This window comes from Acaromyces ingoldii (assembly GCF_003144295.1).
Source record: "Acaromyces ingoldii strain MCA 4198 unplaced genomic scaffold FA10scaffold_5, whole genome shotgun sequence".
Taxonomy (NCBI): Eukaryota; Fungi; Basidiomycota; class Exobasidiomycetes; order Exobasidiales; family Cryptobasidiaceae; genus Acaromyces; species Acaromyces ingoldii.
The window spans coordinates 1010897-1034129 of NW_020290251.1; the positions used below are offsets into that span (position 1 = coordinate 1010897).

At 57.1% G+C, this 23233-nt stretch overlaps 8 protein-coding genes across 8 annotated transcripts; 4 read left to right on the plus strand and 4 right to left on the minus strand.

The window, feature by feature from the left end:
* Positions 1–1703: 1703 nt before the first annotated feature.
* FA10DRAFT_254616 (FAD/NAD-P-binding domain-containing protein) lies at positions 1704–4151 on the minus strand. The gene is made up of 4 exons (XM_025519735.1): positions 3768–4151; positions 2510–3706; positions 2052–2425; positions 1704–1977 (listed from the first exon to the last, which is right to left on the minus strand). Exons 1-4 carry the CDS (start codon positions 3937–3939, stop codon positions 1804–1806), a joined length of 1917 nt encoding a protein of 638 aa, XP_025375621.1. The 5' UTR covers positions 3940–4151; the 3' UTR covers positions 1704–1803.
* Positions 4152–5209: 1058 nt separating this feature from the next.
* Positions 5210–8168, plus strand: FA10DRAFT_261803 (hypothetical protein; the record flags this gene model as incomplete). The annotated part of the gene is made up of 2 exons (XM_025520085.1): positions 5210–6747; positions 6827–8168. The coding sequence occupies 2 exons, from the start codon at positions 5210–5212 to the stop codon at positions 8166–8168; spliced, it is 2880 nt and encodes a 959-aa protein (XP_025375622.1).
* Positions 8169–10830: 2662 nt separating this feature from the next.
* On the plus strand, positions 10831–11598 carry FA10DRAFT_219182 (hypothetical protein; the record flags this gene model as incomplete). The annotated part of the gene is made up of 1 exon (XM_025518529.1): positions 10831–11598. A coding segment is annotated over one exon (768 nt), but the record flags the coding sequence as incomplete, so codon positions are not given.
* Positions 11582–13816, minus strand: FA10DRAFT_268615 (hypothetical protein). Its single transcript, XM_025522402.1, has 3 exons — positions 13734–13816; positions 12717–13492; positions 11582–12652 (listed from the first exon to the last, which is right to left on the minus strand). Exons 2-3 carry the CDS (start codon positions 13489–13491, stop codon positions 11928–11930), a joined length of 1500 nt encoding a protein of 499 aa, XP_025375624.1. The 5' UTR covers position 13492; positions 13734–13816; the 3' UTR covers positions 11582–11927.
* Positions 13817–13941: 125 nt separating this feature from the next.
* On the plus strand, positions 13942–16046 carry FA10DRAFT_254621 (hypothetical protein; the record flags this gene model as incomplete). The annotated part of the gene is made up of 4 exons (XM_025519736.1): positions 13942–14514; positions 14583–14810; positions 14866–15529; positions 15595–16046. Exons 1-4 carry the CDS (start codon positions 13966–13968, stop codon positions 16044–16046), a joined length of 1893 nt encoding a protein of 630 aa, XP_025375625.1. The 5' UTR covers positions 13942–13965.
* A 77-nt stretch (positions 16047–16123) lies between these two features.
* FA10DRAFT_268616 (hypothetical protein) lies at positions 16124–20475 on the minus strand. Its single transcript, XM_025522403.1, has 2 exons — positions 18464–20475; positions 16124–18400 (listed from the first exon to the last, which is right to left on the minus strand). Exons 1-2 carry the CDS (start codon positions 20375–20377, stop codon positions 16196–16198), a joined length of 4119 nt encoding a protein of 1372 aa, XP_025375626.1. The 5' UTR covers positions 20378–20475; the 3' UTR covers positions 16124–16195.
* Positions 20476–21050: 575 nt separating this feature from the next.
* On the plus strand, positions 21051–22154 carry FA10DRAFT_268617 (histone-fold-containing protein). The gene is made up of 3 exons (XM_025522404.1): positions 21051–21462; positions 21632–21757; positions 21823–22154. Exons 1-3 carry the CDS (start codon positions 21453–21455, stop codon positions 21996–21998), a joined length of 312 nt encoding a protein of 103 aa, XP_025375627.1. The 5' UTR covers positions 21051–21452; the 3' UTR covers positions 21999–22154.
* On the minus strand, positions 22073–23174 carry FA10DRAFT_268619 (DUF1640-domain-containing protein). The gene is made up of 4 exons (XM_025522405.1): positions 22790–23174; positions 22518–22692; positions 22397–22443; positions 22073–22334 (listed from the first exon to the last, which is right to left on the minus strand). The coding sequence occupies exons 1-4, from the start codon at positions 23144–23146 to the stop codon at positions 22194–22196; spliced, it is 720 nt and encodes a 239-aa protein (XP_025375628.1). The 5' UTR covers positions 23147–23174; the 3' UTR covers positions 22073–22193.
* Between the last annotated feature and the right edge of the window lie 59 nt (positions 23175–23233).

Below are 23233 nucleotides of genomic sequence, written 5' to 3' on the forward strand. Positions count from 1 at the left end.
TGCACCTGCCAGCCTAGTCAGGCACGCTCGAGAGACCCCCGCTTGCGCGTTACCGAAACCAGGGCGCTTCCAGACAAACGAATGAGGGGGTAGTGGAGAAGCACTGCTTTCGCCCGCGAGGAGCGTCGTTGCGCTTTCTGAGCGGCGTGAGGATTGGCCGTCCAAGGACGCGACCGACAAAGAAGAAGGTGAACGCTTACAGTGCACACGCACTGTCGTTTGTGGTGCGCGCTTAGAGTCCGCTTACTGCTTTCAGTGAGCGTGCACGGGCGTCAGCGTGGGCGGAGTTGAACGAGGGGCTCCAAAGTGGTGAGAAAGAGAGAAAGACCGACAATAGGGACCTGATGTGATGGTCTGGAAGGAAGAATTGGGACAAGAAACACTACTGAATCTGGTTACAAACGCCATCTTGTTCCCGAAGGCAGGTACACAGGGCTGTTCAGAGTGGAACTGCAGCGTCAGATGGGAGGAGGAGGTACGGTAGAGGAGCAGCACCAAGATTGGGCCCGACCAAAAATTAAAACAAAGAAAGCTCGTTGGGATGACAGAAATTAAAGAGGAAAAAATTATTGTCCAACACAAAAACTCAAAATTAGATCAGTAATGGGATCAGGAAGAAAGAAAAGCCTCTCGAATCACCGTGCACTTGCGAGGCAGCGAGCGCTACACCACTCCCCTCTACATCCTCGCTCGCTTCTGACTCGATGCGAAATTGACAGGCCGGTCTCTTGCTAAAATTGGCATTCGGCGCGTCTCGCATCTTGGCACTCAGCATCTTCAACACGGCTCTTGTCGTGCGCTGCCTTGCATGAAGCAAACAAGTAGTACTAGTATGTGTATGTGGTCCTATAGTACTAGCTCTCGAATTGGCCGTATCCGTACGCGGCCAGGATGCAGACATCTGCTTTGAATAGACATAAGGACAGACCGATGCAGGACTGGGAGTCGTTGGCAAATTTCGAACTCCCAGGCGGACCATGAATTTACCACCGATACCATGCCGGCTTGCGTCGAGTGCTCGTACCACTGCACGCCCGAGGCTAGCGACGAACACATGTCGAAATATATGCAAGCCACCGAAACAGATGGGACAAATTCTGACGACTGACGCAGCGGCCCTGCTCGCAACTTGGAGCTCTTCGGTTCGGCAGCATTCGTACTTGTTTATACAGTATTTCTCAGAAGAATATCGAGGGCCGAGAGGTAAAAGGACAAATTGGGAAGCGATCTCGATCAGGAACCGTCGGTCGTTCGGAGCTTCGGAGGTGATTTTCCACGTGGGAGGAATGTTCACGCGACCTTTAACAAGCGCCCGGTGCTCTGCTTTGATGTCTGTGTGACACGGTAGCGAGCCCGTGAGTGTGTAGCTGGAGTACGATGGAGCGCCAGGGTGCGCCCTAGATGGTCTTTCTCCGCCTCGCCGAGCGGCATGTGAATCACTCGCTTCCGCTGGGCAAGGCGGCCTCGTCTCCTTTTTGTTTTGTGAGCACACTCGTGCCGTCATCAGCCTTGCGGAGCTTGGCGTACGTCTGGCGGGGCTGTAGATGCCGCGGTGTATCGCTTCGTGAAAGCATTCCTCCTCCAAGAGTAGGCTCGCGGCACCGCTTTGGAATGGCATACGAGGCAGACTGAGTGAGAGCGCTGGCTTCTTGTCCGAGCAGCGATATGCACACCTCGAGGGCCGCACCCAAAAGCTTCTTCGTCTCCAGTACCCCTTGCTGCCGGCCTTGTAGAAGGACGTCGGCCACTCAGGAACAACATGCTGTACAAATACATGGTATGATGATTCTCATTCTTGTTTCTTCATGTATGCTTCTTCTTCGTCATAGTCTTCGTCTGCGTCTGGCCAGAGAGACCTGCTACCTGTGCAAGCTGGTCGCATACCCCTGGAAAGAAATACTGAGCGACATGGAGCGTCTTCTCAAGCAAGTACGCAAAAAGGTTGATCCAGGCGTAGAAGATCATCGGGATGACTCCCTTTTGAACCAAGAGCCAAAGTCAGTAACTTGCTAGAGATTGGGAAAGGTCATTTAGAGGGAGGCTGTACGCACCATCATGAGATTTCCGCCGATACCTCTCCTTGTGATTGTCTCGAGAATTTCCGTCTTGACAATCTTTGGGGCGCCTTGGTCGACCCACGGACCGACGAGTCGGAAGTGTGTGGTGAAAGCTGCCGAAAACGCATAAGTGAAGAGGACGAGGAAGCCGTGCTGCCACCAGAGCTGGCCCATCGTGGGTGCTGAGTCCATGTCGCGCGCCAGCTGACTGACGTAGCTGCTGTAGTCGACGCCGTACCGAATACGCGCATCCTCCTTTGCCAGAAGGTAGTAGTACGGCTTCGACGTGGGCTCTGGCAATTGGTCGGCGATGACGAGGGACCAGAGCTGAGCGGCCATTTCCGCCTGGGGAGGTATCGCCCCGACGCCTGTACGAAGAAAAATGGTAGAATTGGGAAATTTTCCTGAGCGTCAGCATGCTTTCTGTGATCAATTTGGCGGGATTCACTCACCTGGTCTTGTGTAGCCAATAAAAGCGACCGAAGGGTCGCCGTGGCGAAAGATGTCACGGCAGTTGGCCTGCGAAGGGCTCGGATAGGTACCCTTGCTCTCGTCGATGAAGGGGAATTCCTGACGATAACCCGTAGCATAGACGACGACGTCTGGCCTGAAATTCCTTGTCTTCATCCTTTCGTACTCCTTTCGGCCGTTGGCGCGGAAGATGACTTTACCTTCGCGGCTCAGGTGGCTAGGGAAGGGCGCCAGATCGACGTGTGGCTCGTCATCAGACACAGTGGGTGGGTCGATGTATCGCGCTATCTTCTCCAAGAGCCAATGCCGCTGCTTCCAAGGTCGGTTGATGTATGGCATGGCTCTTGCTGATTTGTTCAAAAACGTGTAGGCCCTCCCCAGCCTCTCCGGAGGCAGCTCGCCCACCCATTGGTTGCAGCCGGCTTCAGTGCCCGTGAGCACCCAGAGGACCTTCTTGATGATGGCATCGGAGACGAACCAGCGGAGGTGCGATTGGCCAACCCACGGATGCACATACGCCGTCTCAAAAAGGTTGGTGATAAGGCCATCAATGGGCGTCGGTCGATCATAGGTCACACCGAGGAAAGTGAAGTTCTCGAGGACGGCTGGGAATGAAAGGAAGCCGTGTCGAGTGCAGAGGACAATCTCCTTGGCTCGCGCCTTGACAGCTTCGTATGCCATGTCCATTCCCGTCTCGCCGGTGCCAAGGATCATGACGCGCTTGTCGCTGTAGATCTCTGGCGACTTGTAAGCGCTCGAGTGAAGCGTCTGTATACGAGCTTGCTCGGGTGTCAAGTGGGCTTGCTCCGTAACCTCGGCGCCTTTCTGTCGATCGTCCGTAGGCAGCGTCGGTCGAGGCAGGCCTGCGATCTCTGGGTAGCTGGGCGTGACGTGAAGGCCGGCGCACAGAGCAACATGGGTAAAATCGTCGGTGTGTGTCTGGCCACCGGGGCTGGTCCAGGTGACGATGTGCCCATTACCTCCGTCATGTCGCTTCAGACCTGTGACGCGAGTGTTGAGCAAAAATCTGTGGCTTCTTTCCTGGAGGCGGAAATGTGCGGTGTAATCTTCAAGATACTGAACGTATGCGGTCATGGACAGATGATCTGGTGCTTCGAGCGGTAGTCGAAAGTCGCTAAAAGCCGTGAGCTGCTTTGACGAGACGAGGCGAGCATTGGCTGAATCGAGGGATAAGCATCATGGTAGCCCATTGAGATGTGCGTGCTGGCTCTGGCTCACCGTAGCTTCGGTAGAGGAATGTGCCACCAATGCGGTCTTCCGCCTCGAAAAGGCTTGCTCGTACGATGATCTGTCCGGGGTTGCGATCGGCGAGCTCCAGCACCGTCTTCAGGGTAACGAGTCCCGAAGGCCCGCCGCCGACAATGGCAACCTTGATCTCCTTCATCGTCATGTGTTGACTGGACGTGGGGGATAAGCTTCAGACGTCTCTTAGCGTGCTATTGACCCTGGATGGGAAGCTTTGCTAAGCAAGCTCTAATCGTGCACGTGGATCAACCGTTGTCCTCCTCATCAGGCTGTCATCCAGTGATGACGACGAGAGTCTCTATGAGACTAGTGCCTGTGTGCCAGCTGAGGCAATTTTGCTCTAGAGATCTGTCTCGGAGCCGTGCGATGTCGGTGGCTACAAGGGCAAGGCTTCGGGGGGGTGCACCTGCCTGCCAGCGACATTGGCTCTAATAAGCTATTCTCATCGCATCTCTCACTCGCTGATGTCGCATGAGGAATAGCACCGTTTAATTTATGAATAGCACCAGGGATCTAGTATGACAGAGGATGGATCAGCTTCATCGTGGCCAGGGCCGGCGGTTCAGAGAGGCAGAAGGCGTACTAAGGGCATTGCCCCCATCGCCAACGGGAGTGGTGCAAGTAGACCGAGCATTAGTCCAAGCGGACGGGCTGTTAGTGTCAGCTTCAAATTTTCGCAGCTCTAATTTCTCAATTTTGAAATGGAGAGGCCGCTAAAGGGGTTGTTAGCCTGGCAGCAAACGAGCAGAGACATACAACACACACACACACACACTCGAGAAACGCAAAAGATCAGAGCGGGAGAGAGAGAGAGACGCGCGCGATAGGACTTCGCCTCGCACCCAACCTTTGTCCGTACTCCAACCCAGACAATCGGTACCGTCCTGTTGTGCGCAGTCGTTACTGCAGAGTCACAGCAATTTGCCAAAGGGGTAGAAGAGAGGAGGCGAAACACGTGCGAGCAAATCGAGAGGGTCGCTGCTCCGCCTTTGCCCGCAAAGCTGGTGTAGGTTGGATTCGTGATCGTCCCGGGCCACAACCCCGCGCCTGCACTTGGCCTTGATTCAAGTTCTCACACCCCCATCCATCTCACCCTCTTTGCACGTCACTCGACGCCACTCGTGCCTCTTGGCCCGCCCCACCCACACCTTCCCCGACCGTAGGCCGACTCGTCTGAGTGAGCGCGCGCGTATTTGAGAGGAAGGAGAGACTCCCCGCCGCGCGCGCGCGACCCTTCGTCTAATTTTCTCCAACGCTCCCACGCTCGTCCATTCCTGCCTTTCCGCCCCCCCTTATCCCCTCCTTTCCTCCTTTCCTCCTCTCACTCTCTCTCATACACCAGCTCTGGAGAGTCGAGCGACTGCCTCGACCTCTGCGTATATCAACGTGGGAGCCGTCTGTCCCAAATTTCCTTCATGGACCACCTGGACACGCAGTTTGACAACGACGGCACATCCTTTGCCGCCATCTTCCAGAAGCAGCAACAGCAGCACCAGGAGGAAGAGCAGCTGAGACAACAGCAACAGCAGCAGCAGCACGGCCTCTATACTGGCTCCTCTTCGTCATCGCCCCCACCATCGTCTACGTCGCCCACGTCTGCATTCCGGTCGTCGCCCTCGCCCCCGTCGCACGACAAGCAGCTCTCGGCCACGACAACAGTCGACTCTCCGTCGCCTTCCTTTGGCTTACACAATAAACAAACCACAGGCGGCGGCGGTGGTGGTGGTGGTGGTGGCGACGACGCTAGCGGTGGAGGCGACCTCAGCAGCCACGACGAAGGGCCTACGACGAGATTGAGCAGCGGCAGCAGCAACAGTAGCAACAATCACGCCGTATCAATGTTCAGCGCAGCGAGCGACATGTCTGGGATGCTCTCGGTCGACGGCGGCCAGAGTCACCAAATCCATCCTACGCCAAACCAGCAGCCGCTGAGACATAATTCGGTGCCCATGGTCGGTGCTTCGATGCATGCGGGGCAGAATAACACAAGGGGCGGCAGCGGAGGCGGAGGGGGAATCGGGGCTGCAGGCGCTCTGACGGATGCCGCTGCGCCGCAGAGTGGGACAGGCGCAGGACCGAGTACGAGGCAGCTCTCATCCTTTTCCTCTGCCTCTTCCTCGAACCCCGCCTCGCCGTCGATGCGGCCACCTAATAGCGCAGCAGCAGCAGCAGCTGCTGCTGCCACGACGGACTTCTTTAATGCAACGCTCAATTCTTCGCCCTCGCCCCACAGAGGATCTCCTCTGGGTCCTCATAGCGCGGCGGCAGCAGCGGCAGCAGCAGCAGCGGGATCGGGTGGTGCAATGTCGATGAACAGCACCGTGGGCAGCCCGGAAGACATGCCACGACAATCTCCGACCCAGGTCAAGGCCGAAGCCCACTCCTCACCTTTTCTCACTCCAGCCTCATCGACGCAGACGCCGTCGATGAACAGGCGATTGCCTGAGCGCAGCGACAGCTACCAGAGCCTGAGCGGCGAGATGAATGGCATGAACATGGGCAACGAGCAGGTGCACGTGGTTCCTTCGCAGCCCATGCGCACCAACAATGCCTATCTCGGCGGCATGGCTGCTCCTGGCCCGGGCCACGGTATGGGCGACTACACAATGATGTCCATGGACTCGCCCCACAGCATGATGCATGGCGGCGGCGGCGGCGGCAGCAGCAGCAACGACAACAAGCGCAGCAACAGCGACACCGGCGCCGGCGGTGGTGCCAGCTCCTCTGGAGCAAACAACAATAGCCAAGCAGATAATGGCCAGGGCGCAGCGAGCACAAAATTCGTCCACAAGCTCTTTCGAATGGTGTCGGACCCCGAGTACCAGCACCTGATCAGCTGGAACGCTTCGGGAACCTCGGTCGTCGTGACCAACTTTGACGAGTTTGCAAAGGAGGTGCTGGGCAAACACTTTAAGCACAGCAACTTTAGCAGCTTCATTCGTCAGCTCAACATGTGGGTACCATCTTCTTGGATGACTTGGGACGAGAAAGAGAGAGGAGAGCAGGGCGCTGACCACCTTGTCTCTCCACAGGTACGGCTTCTACAAGGTCAACAAGACACCAAGAGGCCATCGGCACGCCGTCGACACGCAGATCTGGGAATTCTCTCATCCCAAATTCATCCGCGGACGACCGGAGCTGCTCGACGACATTCGCAGAAAGGCCCTCGATTCTGAACACGCCAGAGTCGAGGCCAGAGACCTCCAGTACAGTGTCTCGGTCGGCCACATGCAGCTGCGCCAGGTCGTCGATGAGCAGCAGTACCGCATTGAGGAGCTGTACGAGGTCAACATGGCTCTCAGGCAGGTCGTCATTGGTTTGAGGGACAATGTGGCAGGCATCCTCGAGTGGATCAAGATGAACAATGGCGGCCAACTTCCCTTTGACGCCAAGCTTCAGCAGGATATGCCTCCGACGCCCATGATTCCGTCCTTTTCTGGCGTGGGTCCTCAAGGGGCTGCTTCGCAAGGCTGGGGCGGAATGGACACTTCGCAAACAGCCGATGGTCCGCCGATCTTTGTCACTGAGCCGGCCTATGGCAACCCTCATGGGGGCGGGCCCATGGGCCACGGCCCTGCTGGTGGCGACGTCTTCTCCTTTGGCGCCATGAGCCAAGTTTCGCCGATGGGCTCCAGAAGGGTCTCTGCCGGCAGCGCGCAGAGCGAGGCCATGGTGCAGCACCACAGCCCCCTCATCGACGAGCAGGGCAGGCCGATCTCTGCTCACTCGAGCAACGCCGGCCGGTCGTCCTTTGGCGATCCATCGATGGTTGGACGCCCAATTGCAGGCTCGCACAAGGCGGCAGCAAGTGGTCTTGCCATCGACACTTCGCTGCACCACCACGCCCAGTTCGGCGTCATGCCTCATGGCAGCAACCTCTCTCCGAACCCTGGTCTTGGCGTCATGGGCCCTGGTGGCCTTCCACATTCGCCTATCTCTCCCCAAAATGCAGCCATGATGGCCGCGGCGATCAACACGCCATTGCCGCCATCACCTGCCGTCAATGCGCACATGAATGGAAACCCACTCGTGTCTGGTCAATTCAATCCAATGGACCATGGCCAAGGGTCACCCTTCATGCAGACGAACCCCGGTGGGGGTATGCACTCACCATCGATCCCTGGTGGATTCCCAGGCCAGTTTGGCGCGGCAGCCTATGCGACTGGCGGCAATGGCGGACCAGGTGATGTCTTCTCCACGTCGGCCATGGCCAATGACGAAGACGACGGCATGCTGGGGCCCAATAGCAAAGCGAGCCGGACACCGCTGAAGCGCACGGCGAGCAACTCTGGCGGGCAATCTGGCCAACAGCACATACAACAGCAGCAGGCTGCTGCTGCATCAGCAAACCAGAAGCGCAAGTCGCCATCATAGACGACGTCTCTGTTCTCCTTTCTCTCTCTCTCTCTCTCTCTCTTCGCTTTCTCGCTTTCTCGCTCTCTGGCTCTTTTGACTCTTCTCTCCTATTTAGTCTTTTCTTCTTTGTTCTTTCTTACTCTTTCTCTCCTTCCTCTCTCTCTCCCTCTCTCTCTTCTCTTCACTCTCATTGTATACCCGCCCATCTCTAAAAGTGTACCTCTCTCTTTTCAGAGTCTCTGTGCTCCTTCTTCCACCTCCTTATCGCCCCCTCCCTTGATAATGCTCGCGGTCCCTTTCCCGTCTGTGCACTCCTAACACTAACCCACGGAATACAAAGATCGATGTCGCTCCTCGTGGACTCGTGCTGTGCGATCCGCGCTCTCATACTACCTTTCTTTCATTTCCACTCCACAAGGTAAGTAATTGGCCAATTTATTAAAAGTAAGCATATGGCAGGTGGATATATACAATGAGTCGGAGTTGTTCCTTGAGGAATTGAAGGAGGAAGGCGAGAGGAGAGAGGAGAGAGAGAGGAAAAGGGACGCCGAGAACGAGGCGCTCGGCGTCATGCAGGTCCGTGGGCGTCTTATTTGAAAGAGAATTTCGAATTTCGAGACCTCCCGCGTGAGGCAGGCAGGAAGAGAGCGGGAACGCGTCGACTTGCCGCTGGGGAGACGCAAACAAAACGGAGACGCCGACCTCGTGGGTGAAGCAACCATGCGGAAAGGCACAGGCTCTATTCATGAACGGCATCCAATCCTCTTTGCCTTGCCTTTCCTCCTTGTGTGGAGCAAAAGATGCCGAGCCCCCGCTGCTCGGTTGCGTAAGTTTTGTTGACCACACGGTTGTCCTCTTCTGACCAATTTTGCCTCTGGACGATGTGCTAGAGCCTGTGCACCTCATGGTCCAAGTTTTCATTTTTTTTGTGCCAGCGTCTGCTTGTACCGAAGAAAGACGCCCACAGGAGTCCCACCTGGCCGTTTCCGTGCGTGTTAAAAATGGTCTTGCCTGCAAATGAGCCCCCATCTGTCTGCCCTCCATCTTCTCGTTTTCTCGTTTTCTCGAGCCCGCCTACTCCTTTGCAAGTCAAAGAGCGCACGTCTTGACGGCGTCCCAAGCAGCTACCGTCATCTCATTTCTCGGGCACTCATCGACAGGTCGATTGTTTGCCCTCCTCAAAGGTCCCGTCCCACAACACTCAGCGACGTAGAGGAGACCGGTTCTTCCTCTCTCTCACCCTCTCTTATTTTGGGAGCTTTTAACAGCCAAGATGCAGACCCGATTGCAATATACCTTTCTGCTGCTGGCCCTCGCCGTATCCTGTGCCTTCCTTCTAGGCGAAGCCAAGGCCGTGCAGGTTCACGGTCGCTCGCACCATGGCGTTGTGCAGCACCGCGCCAAATCCGTAGGTCGAGGCGCGCCGTCGTTTGCCGAAATCCTAGGACGCTCGCCCGCCTCGCTGCTGTGGCGCTCTTTGGGCGTCGAAGAAGCTCAAACCGACGATCTTGAGAAGAGACGAGGCGGCGGCGGGGGTGGCGGCAAGATCGGCGGCGGCAAAATAGGTGGCGGCATAATCGGCGGCGGCAAGGCAGGCGGCAAGAGTGGCGGCAACAGCGGTGGCAAAGCCTCGCACGAAAGCCCGGCCAGTAAAGCGGGAAGCGTGGCCAGCGCAATCGGTCATTCTTCTGGCCTCAGCAGCGGTGCCGGATTCTCGCAGGTCAGCAAACCAAAGGACATCGGTCACAGCTCCAGCCCAAGCTCGCGGTACAGTAGCGCCAACCATCAAAGTTCGCTGAAGAGCGAAGGCAGTAGCCAGAGCTCGGAATATGGAGGTGGTAGTACCGCCTCCGCCTCTTCTAAATCTCAAGAAGGCAACAATGCTAGCCCGACAAAGACCTCCGCGGCGTCTTCTCAGTCATCTGGTGATGATGATGACAGCCCGAGAGAGACTTCCGCTGCCTCTTCGCAGTCATACGCTGGCGACGATGACAGCCCAGCAGAGACTGCCTCCGCCTCTTCTCGCGCACGCAAAGGTAGCCATGTGAGCAGCTCGAGCTCCAGTACTCAGGGTACCCAGACCTCTAGCTATAGCGACCCAACGGAAACTGCCTCGGACTCTTCCCAGTCAGACGGAGGTAGCGATGCTAGCCCGACAGAGACTTCCTCGCCGTCTTCCCAGTCATACGACAGCGACGGTGCGAGCGCTACTCAGACCTCTAGCGGCGACGACCCGACCGAGACGGGAACTGGAGATGATTCAGACGACGAAGATGACCAATGCGAAGATGAAGACGATGAAGACTCTGGCACCAGCAGTGGAGGCAGTGATGACAACAGCAATAGCAACAACAACAACAACAGCAATAGCAGCAGTAGCAGCAGCAAAAGCAGCAGCGGCAGCAACAGCAACAGCAACAGCAACAGCAACAGCAACAGCAACAGCAACAGCAACAGCAACAGCAACAGCACAAGTAGTAGCAGCGACGGCGACAAGAGCAGTGACAGCAATAGCAACAGCAGCAGCAGTAGTACTAGTAGCAGCAACAGCAGCAACAGCAACAGCAACAGTACCAGCAGCAGCAACTCCACTCAGTCTGTGACGGATCCCTCCACGGGTGGTGGTTCTGGACCATATCAACTAAAGCAGTCCAACCGTGGCAGCAAATTCTGGTCCAACAACGCATGGGAGTTCTGGTCAAAAGCCGACCCGACGCACGGCCAAGTTCAGTTTGTCGATCAAAGCACGGCCAAGTCCCAGAATCTGATCGGCAATGACCAGAGCGGGGCAGCCTTTATGAGGGTGTCCGACAAGGACTTGAGCGGTGGAGGAAAGCGGGAGAGTGTCCGTTTCCAGAGCAAGACGGCGTACGACACTGGACTTATCATCTTCGACGTCGTCAAGATGCCTGTCGGATGCTCAACCTGGCCGGCACTCTGGACGACCAAGGGAAGCACCTGGCCGACGAATGGCGAGATCGACGTCCTCGAGGGCGTCGGGTACACGAGCGGAGGAACTAATCAGAATTTGATGACGGTACATCTCAACCAGGACTCGCCTCTCGATCAGTCCAAGATCAAGACGTCTTTGGGAAAAGTCCAGTCCAATGCTCTCAATTGCAACCAGCACGGGGGTGGCAACACGGGGTGCGCCTACAGGGATTCAAACAAGAACGGCCCGTCGTGGGGCCAAGACTTCAATCAGGCAGGTGGCGGTATCTGGGCCATGCAGTTCGGAAACGGAAACGGCGTCAAGATCTGGTTCTGGGGCCGTCAGTCGGGAAAGATTCCTGCAGAGCTCCAGAACGCTTCCAAGTCGCCTCAGCAGCTCGACCCATCCAAGTGGCCGAGCCCGATGGCAGACTTCCAGGCGACTGCGGTGGATCAGATGGTCGAAGGACAGAACATCATCATGGACATCACCCTCGGAGGCGACTGGGCTGGCAGCGTGGCCATGGACGGCCCCAGCTGTGGAAAGAATTTGCAGGAGGCGCTGCAGAAAGGCAGCAACTACAAGGACGCAGAATTCATCATCAACGGAATCGACCTCTACTGTATGAACGGAAGCTGCGATAAAGGGGGAAGTAACAAGAAGAGGGAGAGCGAAGAGACCAGCTTCCTCTCGCGCATGTTCCAAAGTAGGGCATCTGACTTGGACCGGCTCTGAGGATGGTGTTCTCCTACTATTCGTCCCGTGCTTTTGTACTGTATATCTTTGACTTGTCTCGTATTGCCTATTCGCTCTTTCACACCCTGTAATGCATCTACTTTCCCCTTTTACAATTCATGCAACAACCACTCGCCCGCCATGCCGACGTCCCAGAGAGCTACTCCGACGTCGTTGAATTTGCCGATTGCTTTGAGTCGCTGTTGCATCGTATGGGCGCTTGGAAAGTAGGCGCGGTAGTAGCTCGCCAATGGCTTGTCTTGGTCGCCCAACTTCGCCTTGTCCTCGTCTGTGAGCTTCGGCTGTTGACTGGGTGGGAGCTGCTTGACGTAGTCAAAGTACTGCTCTTGGCTCGCCTCATCCAGTCGAATCAGGGCTTTGTGGGTGTCGAGCTGCGCGACGAGATCCGAGTGCTTGAAGGGCTCGCCCGGGAAGCGAAGCACGGGAACTACCGTGGGTCTTTCCCGATCCTTCTTGTCCGCTGCTCCACGCGACCGCGCCTGAGCTTCCGTGTCGTTGTCCTTGGATCCAATGGGTGAGGACGGGGGGATGCGCGGGATGCCATCGGAAGAGTTGCTCGACTTGTCAAACCACGCCACAGCATACGAGTAGCCGTAAAGAGGAAGGCCCATGAGAAGCTTCGACTCAAAGGAGTGCGTCCAGCCCTGGGCCTGCTGGATGGCAAAGTGGGCGTCCGACACCTCCATATCGCCCGACAGCTGCTCGATGTTGGTGACGAGAAAGTCGAGCGGAGTATTGGGTCCGGGGGTGCGAACACCTTCCCGGGCAAGTGGGCTTCCAGGTGGGAGCTCTTTGAGAGCATGTGCTTCGCCGACTTTGAGGAAGTAGGTTAATCTTTATCCTCTATTCTTAGGGAGGTGTACTGGAACGGCACTTACAAGCTACACCTTGAGAGCCGGCATGATCATAGGTCATGATCATCACATGATCAACGAGATTCGATAAGGTCCTCAGGCCGTGGAGGATGATTTGATTGCTTTTGATGTCCTCAGTCGCCTTGCCTTGCCTCATGCCGGGAAGCACAACGGAGATGGTCTTTCCTTCGTCGTGGAGCCTGTCCGAGAGCAGCTCGACGAGGGGAGAGATGGCCCAGACTGCTGCACACTCAAAAACGATGCCGTTGTACTGATGCTCCAGGACGCTGTCGACGATACCTGAGGCTAGGCTGGCCATGTGTACTTTGCTGTTGAGCAGCTCGACGAGGTCTTCAGGCGTGAACTTGTCGAGGACGTAGCGAGGGGAGATGTTGACAGGGTCCAAGACATTGCCCTCGCTGTCCTTGCCCGGCGCCTGGAGCCTCTTGACCCACTCCTTGTCGGCTTCCGACGTCGGACCACCACCAACTTGGTAGTAAGTCTCACCGGTGAGGTGCAACGGCTCGATGGTGTGCCAGGCCGGAGCGAGGATGTCAAACTTGCCCCGAAAGGCTTCGGCCATCTTGATGCCTCGCGGGTGCCAAGGTGTCACATAGCCCAGCACTGTTCGTCCCGATGTGTGCTGTCGGACATGGTTGACGACAGAGCTATTGGAACGTTGTTGGTCTGCTTGGGCGATGATCGTCGTTCTCGAAGGGTATGGCGAGTAGAGCGACTGCGATCGCGCCGTTGCTGTCAAGAGCAGCAAAGCAAGCAGCGCAGAAAGCCGCAATATCATCCTGTCATGTGCTCGTCAGCCTTGAAAATTTCTCTTTTCCCGGAGAGGTCTCCCGAAGAGGATGGCTCGAAAGTCAGATTGCAAACATAGACTGGATCAGTGGGTGGGAGCAGCGGCGATGCTGGAGAGGAGCTCTCCTCGCGCCGGCACGTATCTCCTTCCCTCTCTTTCTCGATCATATATCGTGCTGATTCGGTCTTCCTCATTCTATGGCTCACTTCGCGCCTTGGCTTCAGACTCACCTGCTCCTCTGTAAGTGACCCTAGTCACCAGGATCTTTGTCCGTCCACGTCCGAAAAGCGGGCAGGAAGTTGGCAATGCGGGGTTTTTGGAGGGGGAAGAAGTGAGCTTAACTTCCACGTGTCTGATTCCGTTAATCGACAACATGTGGTCTGAGCTCAGTGCAGTGCCACATCGGCGCGCACTGACAATCTTCTGGACAGCCACCAAGGAGCTACCAGACACGAGCCAACCATGTCGCTCCAGGTTAATCTGTCGGCGCCCGACATTCGGGCCGCTTACGATGCGGTCCTCTCGGGCGCTTCCGACTACCTCATTCTGACATACGAAAAGGGATCCAACGACCTCAAGGTGCAGACGGTCGAAAAGGGAAGCCTCGACGATGCCCTCTTTGACTTTAGCGACGGTCGGATCCAGTATGGCTTCGTTCGTGTCATCGACCCCAATTCGAAGCTGCCAAAGTTTGTTCTCATCAACTGGTGTGGCGAGGGTGTCCCCGAAGCGCGCAAGGGCATGTTTCCCTCACACAGCGCAACCGTGGGTCAGTATATGCGCAATTACCACGTCAGCGTCAATGCGAGAATGGAGGCCGATCTGGACTCCAAGGGCATCATGAAGAAAGTCGAGGCCAGTGGGGGTTCGAACTATGCTGCCGCAGGAAGCAGCGCCAACACCCAGCCTGGTGGCAGGATCGAGCCTGTCCGTTCCTCGTATCAGCCGATTGGTGCGCCAGACATCAAGGCGCTGCAATCGGGTGCGAAGAGGGATGTTATTGCGCCCGTGGTGAGCTGCACACTCCAAATTTTTTTTGGCAGAGTTTCTGTCGTACTGATTCCATTACATTACACCAGGGCACCGCTTACAAGCCAGCTCGTGACGAGCTCAGCAACATTCGAGCAGGCGGAGGCGCAGCCCCTCCCCCTGCGCCTCCTCACCCTACAGCTATTGCATCGCCTGCTCCTCCTTCTCCCGCACCTTCCGCCCCAGTCCTGCCTTCCACTGGTGGTACCCTGCCCAAGGCTCCTTCTGTGGGAGGCATTGTCGGCAGCGTTCCCCCACCACCTGCCAGCAGACCTACGGTGAGCCTTCTCGCTTCGTCTTGTCCTCTATAAATGCTGACAGCCTTTATTGCAGCCCGTGAACAAGCCTGCCGTTGCGCCTGCTGCAGAACGAGGTCCTCCCAAGCCAGACGAAGACAACAGGATCAAACCTGTGGGAACAGCGTACGAGCCTGTCCGATTGGGCAAGCCAGGCAAGCTGGGGAACCGCTTTCCCTTTGGTCAGAATGCCGAGCCGGAGCCTGCACCCGCACCGGTGTCGAGACCGCGGCCCAGTGGTGGCGGTTTGACGTGGACTCAAAGGCAGGAGCAAGCGAAGAAGCAAAAGGAGGAGGAAGAGGCGAAGACGAGGGAGGCTGTGAGCAAGGCCGCCGTCGGTGCTGGCGCAGGTGCCACGATTGTTGGCGCTGGAGCCGCCGCGGTTCGGAGCGCTGTGGGCGATCCCAATCCTCCACCTCCTCCACCACCTGCTCCTCCTGTCGCTGATCCTGTCGCACAGGTGACGTCTGATCTGCAGCAGACGAAGCTCGATGAGGGCACGGCAGAGGCGCTCGCCGCTCCAGGTGCGACTGCTGGCTCGACTGGCAAGCGCGCCGTCGTCGTGTACGATTACGAAGCCGCCGAGGACAACGAACTGGCGCTCGTCGAGGGCGAAACGATCACTAGCATTGAGATGATCGATGAGGGCTGGTGGAGTGGCGTCGGACCCAATGGTCAAGAAGGTCTTTTCCCTGCTACTTGTGAGTGGTCCTGACTGCGTCTAGGCTCGAGAAGTCAGTCACTCACCATTAGTGTTCTTCGTCAGATGTTGAGCTCGTCGAAGACGAGGCCCAGGAAGACGCTGGTGCTCCTCCGCCTCCTCCCCCGCCGCCTCCGCCACCACCTCCAGGTCCTGAGCCGGCAGCGGCGACCGCAGGAGACGAGCCTCCGCCTCCTCCACCTCCCCCGCCGCCACCACCGCCACCGCCAGCCGCGGCTGCTGCTCCAGTTGCAGAAGAAGCGATCCCTCCTCCCCCGCCACCACCGCCTCCTCCGCCTCCCCCAGCGGCCTCAGCTCCGGAACCCGCCGCGGCCGCCACGCCGAGCGCGACGGCCCTGTACGACTACGAAGCGGCAGAAGACAACGAGCTCGGCTTTACAGAGGGCGAGCAGATCGTGGACATCGAGTTCGCAAGCGAGGAGTGGTGGTCCGGCACAAACAAGACGTCTGGTCAGACAGGCCTCTTCCCCGCCAACTATGTCGAGCTTACAGAGTAGATGTGTTCACTCTGCTTTCTTCTGTATCTCTCTTTGAGGATGGTGCTCATGTCACTTTCTGGACTCTTTGAATGAATGTGAATGAATGAATGAATTGGAACGTAAATGTCGGTATCGGTGCAGAATAAGACATAAAGACAAAGATCGAATCAACTTTGCTGCTGTTGCTGCTGCTTATGCTGCAGTTGCCGGTAGCCACTCTCCTTCTTTGCGGCCCAATGCGCCTCTTTGAGGGCCGCTCCAACGCGCCGCGTCTGGGCCCAATTCTTCGCCATGAGCCTGGCCCTGCAGACGGCCAAGACGACCGTCTGGACCTTTGCCCATCTTCTTCTGGCTTCCTGTCCTTTGGATCTGGGCGCGTTCTCCTCCGCAACGCCATGTTGATGGCGGCGCCTGGACCGCTGAAGGTCGGCCACGAAGCGGTTCGTGGCCTCTTCACCCAGCTCAAGCCCACCAACGAGCTGGAGCAGGTAGCTCTTTTGGTGGACGACGTCCTGCCTCAGGTCGCTCTCTCTCCCGAGCTTGGCCTTCAGGTACCGGATCTGGAGCAGCAGACCCTGGCACTGTCTTCGATGCTCCTCATGAAGCCTCGTATCGTCTTGTGCCGCCCGTCGTCGCACCTCCTCGAGCTTCTCCGTCAGCTGGGAGATCTTGATCTGATCCTCGATGCGCCGTTGCTCCATTTCAATCTGCCTTTGTCGCTCGTGCCGCTTTGCCGCATCGTCCTTCTCCACCTTGGCCCTTTCTTCATCGATCTTCCTTTGCTCCTCCTTCATCCTGCTCTTTTCCTCCCGTAGCCGTTGCAAATCAATGCCAAAGCGCTCGCTTTCTTCTCGCACTCGCTTCAGATCGCTCTCGAGCAATCCAACGTCGTCGAGAATCTCCCTGCGCTGCTCTTTGAGCCTGTCCCGGTCGTCCACAGCGCTCTCCAGCTCTCGATTTCTGGACATTAGCGCAGCGTGGAGGCCCTCAATCGTTTCAATTTGCTCGTCGAGCTGCACCTGATGGGCTAGCATAGCTTCCCTGGCCAAGGACAGTTCCGCATAGGCATTCTCCATGCGATCATGCTCGCTTCGGTATTTCGCGTGGAGCCTTTGCCGCTGATCCAGAATTGCTGAGCGCTCTTTGCGGAGGGCGCCCACGTCGTTGGAAAGTTGACGAACCTGGGCTTCGAGCATGTAGACCTGCCAGGGCAGCTCCTGTCCCACCTGGCTCTTCTCCAGCAGCTCCTCCTGCAGACGCTCATGCATCTCGACTTTGCTCTTGAGCTCCCGGTCCACCTCTCTCAGCCTCGCCTCTGTCCGTCCTAGCTCGATTTCGACCTCTGTGCTGACGTCTGCCGAGGAGGCGCTTTGCCTCAACAGGGCCTGTAGCCTGTTTCTGTCCCCTCTGAGCTCCGCCTCGAAGCTGACGATTGCTTCTTTAGCTCTCTGCAGCTCCCTTTGCGTCGCCTCCTGCACCTTTCGCGCCGCCTCCCGCCTCGCTACGTCGGCCTCGATGGCCTTCTCCCGCAGCCGCCGATTCTCGCCCTGCAGCGCACTTCGCTCGGCGGTGAACTCTTTCCGCTCGAATTGTAGGACTTCGCGGTCTTGCGTCAACTTGGCCATGTCCACCGCCCATCTCCGCTTCAGCTCTTCGAGCTGGGCTGACACGGCCTGCAGCGCTTCGGCTCGGCTCGCTGTTGAGGATCGCAACGCAGAGCGGTTACCCACGGATGACAGAGACGACTCATCGGCGCCAGGGGCAGCTGCCGACGCATTCGAGTCCACGCGCACCTGCTCCCTTCCATCGAAGCGCGAGCGGCAGTCAGGGCACTGGAGGCGAGCGAGTCTGTGTTTGATCGCTTCCAGATGACTTCCTCGTCCCTGTAGGCTCGCGAGCTCCTTCTCGAGTGCCTCGTTGCGAAGGTGGGCGTCGGCGAGCTTACGAGCCAACGTCATGTGGCTCATGCCCTGTCGGTCGAGCTCTTGGAGCTTTTCGTCAATGGAAGCATTGGCATCATCGAGCTTCTTTTCCAGCTCGTGAATGTGCTCGACAACACCGCGATCGCCAAGCGAGGATTCGTTGTAGAGCCAAGAAGCATTGCTCAGCTCGCCTGGAGACTTGGGTGTGCGGAGGGTGGACATCTTGAGCGCCGCAATCGATCGATGGACCGGCGTTGGCTGTTCGGAGCCCAAGAGTGGCTTGTTGGCTTCCGCCAACTCCGCTTCGAGCTTCAGTAGCTTGTCCTTGAGCGCGGCAAATTCAGCTCTCGATGGTTCTGATCCGGTTTTGCCGTCCTTGTTCGGCTGCGTCTGACGGAGCTGCATCGTAAGGCGCTGGATCTCGTTTTCCTTTTCGTCCACGGCGATACCCTATGGGTGCACCAATGGGTCAGTCTTGGTGGATGAGACATTGACACACAGAAGACAACCCACCATATCACTCAACCGGCTCTTTGCGTCATCGAGTTCTTCGTGAGCCTTCAGGATGGCCTCGTCCAGGCGGATGTTCTCCTCGTCAAGTTCCTTGACCTGTTCGATCAAGTCGTGCTGATCCCCGAGCTCCTGCTCCAGCTCCACGATCTTGTCTTCCATTTCTTTGCACAGCTCATCAAGCTTGGCTTCGCGGTCAATGGCCTCTTCGCGCTGAAACTCGCTCTCAGCCAAGCGACGCTCAAGCCTCTCAATGCGCTCCAAGCCGACTTCTTCGTCGGTGCTCGTGTTGGTCTCAGCTTCCCTTCTGCTTGCTCGGTTGTGACGTGCTTCGGCAGCCTGAAGCTGGGCCCTGACCTCGTCGAGCTCCTTGGCAATGTTGTCACGCTCCTTGATCAGTACCTCTTCGGCTTCGCGAGCCATGTCGTCGGCCTCCCTCATGGCTTCGCGCAGTCGCTCTTCGAAGCCTCCGGCGTGCGACTTTTCGCGATCGCCATGCTGCTGCTCTTCCTCTAGCTCGGCAATCCGATCGCGCAGCTCTTCGACGATTGTGCCGTTGCTGCCAGCCTCTCCCTGTCCGCCCCTGGAAAGCTTGGTCTCGAGCTCCTCAATCTTGTCCTGTGCCTGCGCCAGCTCGTCTTCTCGCTCGTCGAGGAGGTCATTTAGCTCGTTCTGGCCATGCTCCAGCTCCTCGATTCTCGCCCGGGCGTATTTCGAAGAGCTCGTTGACCCACTTTGACCATCGTCTTCGCCAGGCTCTGCTTCGCTTCTGAGCCGTTCGTTATCTTTGAGTGCTTTGTTGAACTGTCGTCGCAGCGTCTCCACTTCCTCTTTAAGAACAACGTTTTCCTCCTCAAGCTGAATGTTGATCTTGTGAAGGTAGCCTTGGAGCCTGGCGCTGTCCACACGGGCGCCACCGTTGTTGTGGGCGCCGTCTTGAATACCCACACCAGGAAACGAGGTATTGGGTCGCATGCGAGCAGGCACGGTAAGATCTCTTGTCGAAGATGTGTCGGATATCTGGCTGTCAGTATCGGTCCCGCCAGGTCTCGGGGTGGCAGCGTTGGAAACTGCGCTGAGAGGAGAGGGACGGTGCAGGTAGCTGGGGAGCGGCGTCCGGCCGGCTTGCATCGCGTTGACTCTGCCAAGACGATCGGACTGTCCGGCCCCGGCCGCAGGAGAGCTGTCGCCAATTGACGATGCGTCTCCCGGTGTGTGTGCTGGTGTGCCAAAGAGATTCCGCTTGGGCGTCATGTGGCGAAGCTGCTGCTCACGTAGCGGGTTGATGTTTTTGACGCTGTTGAGCAAGTACGCTTTCATCCTCTCCTGGTCCGCCGGCTTTGCTCGCGGCGTCATCGTGGTCATTGCTGGGCTCCCTCGTGCAGAAGATGGTGTGGTAGATCTTGTCCGCCTCGCCAGCTTCTCGGACGAGGGCGACGAGACCACGGCGCTGCTCTCTGCTTCGCCAGCTGATTCGTCGGCGCCTCTTTGCCGAAGCGACTGTGGCTCTAGCGCACTGCTCTCGTCATTGTCTCGAGAGGTATCATCGTCAGAAGCACTACCGCTGATGGATACGCTCTTCGATGGCTGATCTCTGGAGGTGGCATTGGAATTGATCATCTGACCGCTTGCGCTCGCCTTGCTACTACTGGCCCGAGACACATCCAGATTCTGACCCGATGGAATGACGTTGACCATCCGATTTGCTGGTCGTAGCACGGCAGTGTTGGAGCCTCCAGACCTGATCGTATCCGTGTTCGGATTGCTCCTTTGCCCGACATCATCGTAGTATTGCGTGCTCTCGTCGCCGTCGTCGCCGCGAGAGAAAGAGGCTTCATCCGTCACGGACGACAGCGAGCCCATAGAGGGCGCTCTTCGAGCGACACCGAGCGACAGATCATCCGACTCGTCGGCCATGTTGGCCGCGATCCGCTGTTCCAGCCGGCCTGGCGATTCGAATTGCATCTTGGCTCGTCCTTGCCTTCCTGGCTAAGAGGAGGATGCTTATTCACTCTAGGCCCAAGACGAACAGTTCAAAATCAATGAGAGCAACACCTCCAGACGCGTTCATGTTCACGTGATTAGCCTGGTGCCCGGACCCTCGAGAGCAAGCATCGTTGGCGCCGTGATTCGGCCTCCCTCCGGTCATTCTAAGAGGGCCAGAAGTTCAATATATGTACAGTGCGAATCTCGAAACTGTAGCACAGGGAGCCAACGCTTTGGAGCAAGCGATGGTCAAATGCTGAGCAGTACCAGTAAGGTAATACTACCATAAAGTAGAAGTGTAGACCAGCGACAGCAACGCTAGTCCGGACCCCTTTCTCTTTGATCTTGGCCTGTCCCTGTCCTTGCACAGCGCCTCAGAGAATGAGACTACCACCGAATGATCGAAGTGATTGCACGTTCAATGACATGAGAGAGACGGTCATCCAACATGGTGATTTCAGAGGTTGACTTCATGTGGTCTCACTCCATCTCCGTCGACGCGCCCTCGATCTGGCCCCTAGTAAATTGCATGTCGGATTTTCTCTTTTTGCCTGTGCCGTTTTGAAATGTGGTGTCCCTCCATTTTTTCTCTTCCGCGCGTGTCGCCTTTTGCACGCCGCTTGGCCCTGTGTTTTCTCCCTCTGTTGAGAGGGTCTCAATGGTCGATGAGTAGACGGGGCCCAGCGAGATAGGAAATTGAAACAGCAGGCACTGGGCCAGTGTCCCAAGTCCGGTCCGCTCGGCTCAGTCAATGATCAATCAGAATCAGAGGCCCACTTTCGCCCGGTAAGAGGGAAAACGAAAAATGCGGTTGTGTTAGACAATGGGAGGGGTTGAGGTCGAGGGCGCCCATCGTCTTGGAAAAAATCACTGCGCGCCCCCCTCGCCACACCTCTTGCTTCTACTACCACCACCAACACACAACTCCTGCGACTTGACTACATCGACTAGTCGAGTCTATTCTGCACATTCACACACTTCTCAACCAACCAACACTTAACACAACATGTCTGGACGTGAGTATCAGCCTTGTGGGGGCAGCGGCTCCCATCTCTATAGTGGGAGTGGGCAGTGGCGTGTTGTCGCCATTGACGCGTCTCAGAAGTAATTTCTGGGGAGCGTTGAAATCCGATGGTAGTGCTCGCTGCATATGACTGACACAATCTCTGCTCCTTAAAACTTCAGGTGGCAAGGGTGGCAAGGGCCTCGGCAAGGGTGGCGCCAAGCGTCACCGCAAGATTCTTCGTGACAACATCCAGGGTATCACAAAGCCCGCTATCCGTCGTCTTGCGCGTCGTGGCGGTGTCAAGCGTGAGTATGGGCTGCCTGCCACTCAATCAACGAGCGCACCACTGACTGGGCTTCTCGTCATACAGGTATCTCGGGCCTTATCTACGATGAGACTCGCGGCGTTCTCAAGCTCTTCCTCGAGTCGGTCATCCGCGACTCGGTCACTTACACGGAGCACGCCAAGCGCAAGACGGTCACGTCCCTCGACGTTGTCTACGCCCTCAAGCGCCAGGGACGTACTCTGTACGGTTTTGGTGCCTAAGTCTGTGGTCTCACGACGAGCCACGATCATCTCCCCTTTCGTCGTAACATCGAAGGGGCATCTCGTTTTATGACGTGTTGTATTCTTACAGAGACTCTTTTACACCTTCTCCTTTCCCACCAATGAGACGCCTATGATCTACTCCGTTACTCTTATCATACTATGTCTGATTTCTTGGGTATAAGAGGGCGTTGCCTACTTGAACATCCTGAGGTACGCCAACAGCAAGGCTCCTGCACCAGTGGCCACACCGACGAGGTACTGGAGCACATTGATCTTAGCTGTTGCGATAAGGGAGCGCAGACCTGCAATCTCTGACTCGATCCGAGTGTCCACCTGCGGGGAGAGGTCTATTGAGCTTCATGAAATGAGCCCCGATAGAAAGGCCTTCAGCTCACCTCCTTGATCTTGAGGGCATGCACCGAGCTCTCATCGCGAATGCGCCCTTTTAGAAAAGCAAGAAGTCAGCGTCCCTGCCAATGCAATTCAAGGGCACGTCGATGCAGGAGAATGACGAACCTTTCTCCAAGTTGAGATCGAGTCTCACCCCCGCCGTCGTCCTCGTGATCTCCTCCCTGAGCCTCTGCTTGAGCTTCTCGACATCGGCCATCAGTCGCTCGTTTTCCGACTTCATCAGCGCAAAGTCGTTTCTCTCCAGGAGCTGAATGTCGGACTTGAGCCTCGCAAAGTCGACCTGCCAACATGGCCCTCGCCCAGTCAGCTCGTATCAAGGTGAAGAAAGAGGGAATAGTGCGCGACCTGTGAGAGAGAGAGGGAGCAGCTGAACTCACCTTCTGGCTGTACCGCCATCGCTCGCCCTCTTCTCGGCTGACCAGACCCTTTTCCAGCCCGCTGATGCTCTCCTCAACGACATCTCCGAGTGCCGTCACGAGGGCATCGGCCTGCTGACGGGGCATGCCGGACGCCTCGAGACGTGTGACGAAGCCATGCGTGTCAAAGTGGAACGCCGGTCTCGGGGCGCTCGTCGATATTGGTTGTGCTCGAGCCCGCGCATGCGCTTGCGCTGCGATGGCGAGCCTGCCAGCTCTGCCGACTTGCTGAGACTGCCATGGTGTCCAAGAGGAGGATGAAGAGGCGACGAGCGAGGACGTGCTGCGCGCGGGAAGGACTGTTCGGAACAGCATCATCTGAGGTCGCGGCACTGATGAATCTGAGTGGACGGCGATGAGCAGGCCTGATGCACTACCTAAAGCGACCAATGCGCGTGGCTATTT

Coding starts and splice junctions, on each gene's coding strand:
- FA10DRAFT_254616 (XM_025519735.1), bottom strand. CDS start 3,939: ATGACGATGAAGGAGATCAAGGTTGCCATTGTCGGCGGCGGGCCTTCG. Junction 2,426..2,509: donor TATTGGCTACACAAGACCAG/GTGAGTGAATCC, acceptor TTCTTCGTACAG/GCGTCGGGGCGATACCTCCC. Junction 1,978..2,051: donor TCGGCGGAAATCTCATGATG/GTGCGTACAGCC, acceptor TTGGTTCAAAAG/GGAGTCATCCCGATGATCTT.
- FA10DRAFT_268615 (XM_025522402.1), bottom strand. CDS start 13,491: ATGATATTGCGGCTTTCTGCGCTGCTTGCTTTGCTGCTCTTGACAGCA. Junction 12,653..12,716: donor CGGCTCTCAAGGTGTAGCTT/GTAAGTGCCGTT, acceptor ACTTCCTCAAAG/TCGGCGAAGCACATGCTCTC.
- FA10DRAFT_268616 (XM_025522403.1), bottom strand. CDS start 20,377: ATGGCCGACGAGTCGGATGATCTGTCGCTCGGTGTCGCTCGAAGAGCG. Junction 18,401..18,463: donor AGAGCCGGTTGAGTGATATG/GTGGGTTGTCTT, acceptor GTGCACCCATAG/GGTATCGCCGTGGACGAAAA.
- FA10DRAFT_268617 (XM_025522404.1), top strand. Junction 21,758..21,822: donor GCGTCGTGGCGGTGTCAAGC/GTGAGTATGGGC, acceptor CTCGTCATACAG/GTATCTCGGGCCTTATCTAC.
- FA10DRAFT_268619 (XM_025522405.1), bottom strand. CDS start 23,146: ATGATGCTGTTCCGAACAGTCCTTCCCGCGCGCAGCACGTCCTCGCTC. Junction 22,693..22,789: donor GATGGCGGTACAGCCAGAAG/GTGAGTTCAGCT, acceptor CCATGTTGGCAG/GTCGACTTTGCGAGGCTCAA. Junction 22,335..22,396: donor ATGCCCTCAAGATCAAGGAG/GTGAGCTGAAGG, acceptor CTCTCCCCGCAG/GTGGACACTCGGATCGAGTC.